This window comes from Lottia gigantea (assembly GCF_000327385.1).
Source record: "Lottia gigantea unplaced genomic scaffold LOTGIsca_33, whole genome shotgun sequence".
Classification (NCBI taxonomy): domain Eukaryota; kingdom Metazoa; phylum Mollusca; class Gastropoda; family Lottiidae; genus Lottia; species Lottia gigantea.
In genome coordinates, this window is record NW_008709110.1 from 752,134 (window position 1) to 757,843 (window position 5,710).

Below are 5,710 nucleotides of genomic sequence, written 5' to 3' on the forward strand. Positions count from 1 at the left end.
TATGACCAAGAACCCTACAGTTATACTGGAGTTTCAATCGTCAACCTACAGAATCTGGTAGATGAAAGAAAAGTCGTCCATAAAGATTCTACCCATCATTTGGAGACTTCCTCGATACCACCGATTTACGAACAACTGAAATCCTTCATCGTTGAAGATGCAACTAGAACTGGTTTCCCAATCTCACTATTTTCTTCTGTTTCAAATGTTACTGACGTGAAGGTGAAAGAAAAGGCTTTGCTAGAATCCTTCGACAGTCTTCGTCCGTTATACCCAGAACCGATCATGCAGCTCTCTTGTTCGTACAAGTATTACTCAGCAAGTATTGAAATGGAACGTTTGAACTCGATTCAAGGCGAACTGTCAAATGCAATGAAGGACTTCCATAACCAGAATTTTGACTCTCAACTAAACAAGATAATTGACAGGGTTGAATACAGTTTGAAATTACTTTCTTCTCGTGATAGACCTTCACCGTCAATAACGCGAACTAGGCCTGTATTAATGCGTAACTCTCTCAAAGTTCTTGAAGAATGGTACGAGTGTCATCTGGATCATCCATATCCAACAGCTTCACAAGTAGAATGGTTAGCACAGGTTTCCAGTCTGAACACAGAACAAGTCAAGAAATGGTTCGGAAATAAAAGAAGTCGTTCCAAGAATACAAGATCCCTGACCGAAATCGCCAAGGTTAAACGAAGACAGAGACTACTGAAGAGACATTGATTAATTTGTTATTTATTGTTAATGCTTGTTATCTTGTTATGTTTATTATTGACATTAAAATCAATTCCTGATATAAAAGGTTTTTTTCATCATTCAGTTTTGAATCGATTTAAATAACATTAAACAGAGAGACCATTCACACTGCAGTCCAAATATGTAAATGTCGATGATAGACACTTGATGGTTGTTTGTGACCTGGTGAATGACTAGGTCTGTGAAATCTTTAGCGAAATCGCTACCAACATAATCATGCTTTGTGTCTTAGTGATAGATGGGTAATTTCAAATCTATTGATCAATTTGACTATGCGTAATGAAATGCTAACACAAAATCTTATTCAAGTATGATTATGTATCAAAATTAGTCATCCATCGTTATGTTTATAATAAGAATAAGTGTTGACAGTGTTAATTATTTGAGAACTTAGTCAATTTATTGTCTTAGTAGAATTTAGCAGATTTGTATGACGCTTTAGCGAAATCGCTACCAACATAATCATGTTTTGTGTCTTAGTGATAGATGGGTAATTTCAGATCTATTGATCAATTTGACTATGCGTAATGAAATACTAACACAAAATCTTATTCAAGTATGATGCAGCTTAGTGCGATGATGTTAGTTAAGGGTATTTTGATGAAAGGCCTGGAAATCAGGGCAGTTTCGCATCTATTGTCCTTTTTTACATTTTACAAACCCTTTGGAAGTCATCAGTTCTCAAAAGAGGCTGAATGAATCTGTAGCAAACTAGTTATTAACATAATAATTTTGCTTGGTGTCTTTGCTAGTGATGTTGGTTAAAGTTGTTTCGATGGGTGTCTGTTGGGTGAATAAGTGTTTTTGTTCTTGACGACACCAATGAAACATAATAGAACAATATGAAACTACAAAACTAATCACTGAGTGGTTAATCATTGATTTTTAATCATCTACCTGTATTCCATTAATCATCGGGGATCAAAGATTGAGATTATTGACCGCGATGACAATCAATCAAAAACATAAATATGTTTTAATCCAGTGAATCCGATTAGTAATCATGATTGAAACATATAAATAATGATTAACTCCAGTATGACATCATATTCTCAAATTGTCACTTGGCTTTCACATAACTATCATCTTAAGTATGGCTGCTGTTTTTCCAAACGTTTCGTCGTTGCCCGCAGGGAACTATGAAGTATTGGGATTTGGACCACAATCTTCAGAAGGTAAGTACAATTAATTATTTCTTGCTTATATATGTGCTAAAGGTGAAGGTTAACTTATATACTTATCTAGATATATTGAGCACTATTTTAACAGTGAAAATATTTTATTGTACTCCTCTTCCATGCTCAATCCTTTTATCTATTATAATTTGTCTATTTCCAGATTGTGAACAAGTCTTTGATACAAGATTTGATGAATTCTATGACCAAGAACCCTACAGTTATACTGGAGTTTCAATCGTCAACCTACAGAATCTGGTAGATGAAGGAAAAGTCGTCCATAAAGATTCTACCCATCATTTGGAGACTTCCTCGATACCACCGATTTACGAACAACTGAAATCCTTCATCGTTGAAGATGCAACTAGAACTGGTTTCCCAATCTCACTATTTTCTTCTGTTTCAAATGTTACTGACGTGAAGGTGAAAGAAAAGGCTTTGCTAGAATCCTTCGACAGTCTTCGTCCGTTATACCCAGAACCGATCATGCAGCTCTCTTGTTCGTACAAGTATTACTCAGCAAGTATTGAAATGGAACGCAAAATCTTATTCAAGTATTATGCAGCTTAGTGCGATGATGTTAGTTAAGGGTATTTTGATGAAAGGCCTGGAAATCAGGGCAGTTTCGCATCTATTGTCCTTTTTTACATTTTACAAACCCTTTGGAAGTCATCAGTTCTCAAAAGAGGCTGAATGAATCTGTAGCAAACTAGTTATTAACATAATAATTATGCTTGGTGTCTTTGCTAGTGATGTTGGTTAAAGTTATTTCGATGGGTGTCTGTTGGGTGAATACGTGTTTGTGTTCTCGACGACACCAATGAAACATAATAGAACAAAATGAAACTACAAAACTAATCACTGAGTGGTTAATCATTGATTTTTAATCATCTACCTGTATTCCATTCATCATCGGGGATCAAAGATTGCGATTATTGACCGCGATGAGAATCAATCAAAAATATAAATATGTTTTAATCCAGTGAATCCGATTAGTAATCATGATTGAAACATATAAATAATGATTAACTCCAATATGACATCATATTCTCAAATTGTCACTTGGCTTTCACATAACTATCATCTTAAGTATGGCTGCTGTTTTTCCAAACGTTTCGTCGTTGCCCGCAGGGAACTATGAAGTATTGGGATTTGGACCACAATCTTCAGAAGGTAATTACAATTAATTATTTCTTGCTTATATATGTGCTAAAGGTGAAGGTTAACTTATATACTTATCTAGATATATTGAGCACTATTTTAACAGTGAAAATATTTTATTGTACTCCTCTTCCATGCTCAATCCTTTTATCTATTATAATTTGTCTATTTCCAGATTGTGAACAAGTCTTTGATACAAGATTTGATGAATTCTATGACCAAGAACCCTACAGTTATACTGGAGTTTCAATCGTCAACCTACAGAATCTGGTAGATGAAAGAAAAGTCGTCCATAAAGATTCTACCCATCATTTGGAGACTTCCTCGATACCACCGATTTACGAACAACTGAAATCCTTCATCGTTGAAGATGCAACTAGAACTGGTTTCCCAATCTCACTATTCTCTTCTGTTTCAAGTGTTACTGACGTTATACCCAGAGCCGATCATGCAGCTCTCTTGTTCGTACAAGTATTACTCAGCAAGTATTGAAATGGAACGTTTGAACTTGATTCAAGGCGAACTGTCAAATGCAATGAAGGACTTCCATAACCAGAATTTTGACTCTCAACTAAACAAGATAATTGACAGGGTTGAATACAGTTTAAAATTACTTTCTTCCCGTGATAGACCTTCACCGTCAATAACGCGAACTAGGCCTGTATTAACGTATAACTCTCTCAAAGTTCTTGAAGAATGGTACGAGTGTCATCTGGATCATCCATATCCAACAGCTTCACAAGTAGAATGGTTAGCACAGGTTTCCAGTCTGAACACAGAACAAGTCAAGAAATGGTTCGGAAATAAAAGAAGTCGTTCCAAGAATACAAGATCCCTGACCAAAATCGCCAAGGTTAAACGAAGACAGAGACTACTGAAGAGACATTGATTAATTTGTTATTTATTGTTAATGCTTGTTATCTTGTTATGTTTATTATTGACATTAAAATCAATTCCTGATATTTTAGGTTTTTTTTCATCATTCAGTTTTGAATCGATTTGAAATAACATTAAACAGAGAGACCATTCACACTGCAGTCCAAATATGTAAATGTCGATGATAGACACTTGATGGTTGTTTGTGACCTGGTGAATGACTAGGTCTGTGAAATCTTTAGCGAAATCGCTACCAACATAATCATGCTTTGTGTCTTAGTGATAGATGGGTAATTTCAGATCTATTGATCAATTTGACTATGCGTAATGAAATGCTAACACAAAATCTTATTCAAGTATGATGCAGCTTAGTGCGATGATGTTAGTTAAGGGTATTTTGATGAAAGGCCTGGAAATCAGGGCAGTCTATTGTCCTTTTTTTACATTTTACAATACCCTTTGGAAGTTATCAGTTCTCAAAAGAGGCTGAATGAATCTGTAGCAAACTAGTTATTAACATAATAATTATGCTTGGTGTCCTTTGCTAGAGATGTTGGTTCGATGGGCGATGTAGGCATATAAACTTTTTCGCTGGATACACTCCGTACTTTCTGGATAAACCCAGCTATAAATCATAGAGAAAATATTCTCTTTCTCTTATTCTAAAATTTGTACACGGCAATTTTTAATGATGTTAAGAATGACGATTTAATTTTCACGTTTTTTGAAAAATTTGTTTTTTTTTATGTAGTAGTTTTGATAAACATATTAAAGTTATGTTTTAAGGTAGCATCGACGTCGGATTTAACCTACAATCAACATGTTCGCAGTTTATTTACCCCATCCCCTCCTCTACCGTAAAGTGCTCTCTATAGAGTTATTGCTAACTTTATTGCTACCGAGGACGCCCATTGGAAGCATGGAAACACGATTTTCTGAAATCTGGGACCTCCTCTAGATAATTTTAGAATTTTACTCCCTGAAACGTAATTTCCTGACATTTCGTGGCGAATTAAAGATATGGTCGTAACTTCTTCGTTTAGACGTAGATTTACGCATCTTTATACCATTCCTCAAGAAATACCATGTCAGAAATTAATTGAAATTTTGAAGTGGAATAAGTTTGAAAGTGGAGCTCATATAAGTAGCCTATCACAGTCATCACTGTCGTCGTCACTGTCCGTCGTTTCGTCCGTCCGTCCGTCGACAATTGGCTTGTGAACTCAATTTTAATGAAATTTGGTGTGATTATTTATATTCATGAGATCTTAGTCAAGTTTGAATTTTTTTTCGATGAACAGTTTTTAAGTTATTGGTCTTGACTTAGGATAAACGCGTCAAAATTTGTTTATAAACACAATAGAGACTACAGTTTTCACCTGATTTTAATTAAATCCGGCGTGATCATCTATTACAATGTGATCTTGGTTTGAATTTGACAATTTTTCAATGAATGGAATTTGAGTTATTGCCCTTGAATTAGTAAAAATACATCAAATCTGTTGGCAGTTTTCATCAAAACTTTATGAAATTTTGTGTTTGATTAAATTAACAATATCTTGTTAGATAAATCGCTACCAACATAATCATGTTTTGTGTCTTAATGATAGATGGGTAATTTCAGATCTATTGATCAATTTGACTATGCGTAATGAAATACTAACACAAAATCTTATTCAAGTATGATGCAGCTTAGTGCGATGATGTTAGTTAAGGGTATTTTGATGAAAGGCCTGGAA

At 34.8% G+C, this 5,710-nt stretch overlaps 3 protein-coding genes across 3 annotated transcripts in view; all 3 read left to right on the top strand.

Annotated features, from left to right (window-relative positions):
• The window catches only part of LOTGIDRAFT_162247 (hypothetical protein), a gene marked incomplete at both ends in the record, with an annotated part of 4,022 nt that extends 3,296 nt beyond the window's left edge, over nt 1-726 (top strand). Inside the window, one exon of the mRNA XM_009058207.1 lies at nt 52-726. Coding sequence (XP_009056455.1) covers nt 52-726 — 675 coding nt within the window. The remainder of the gene's footprint in view (nt 1-51) is intronic.
• Nucleotides 727-1,852: 1,126 nt separating this feature from the next.
• On the top strand, nt 1,853-2,504 carry LOTGIDRAFT_162248 (hypothetical protein; the record flags this gene model as incomplete). Its single annotated transcript, XM_009058208.1, has 2 exons — nt 1,853-1,934; nt 2,098-2,504. 2 exons carry the CDS (start codon nt 1,853-1,855, stop codon nt 2,502-2,504), a joined length of 489 nt encoding a protein of 162 aa, XP_009056456.1.
• Nucleotides 2,505-3,025: 521 nt separating this feature from the next.
• Nucleotides 3,026-3,587, top strand: LOTGIDRAFT_162249 (hypothetical protein; the record flags this gene model as incomplete). The annotated part of the gene is made up of 2 exons (XM_009058209.1): nt 3,026-3,107; nt 3,271-3,587. The coding sequence occupies 2 exons, from the start codon at nt 3,026-3,028 to the stop codon at nt 3,585-3,587; spliced, it is 399 nt and encodes a 132-aa protein (XP_009056457.1).
• Nucleotides 3,588-5,710: the final 2,123 nt, after the last annotated feature.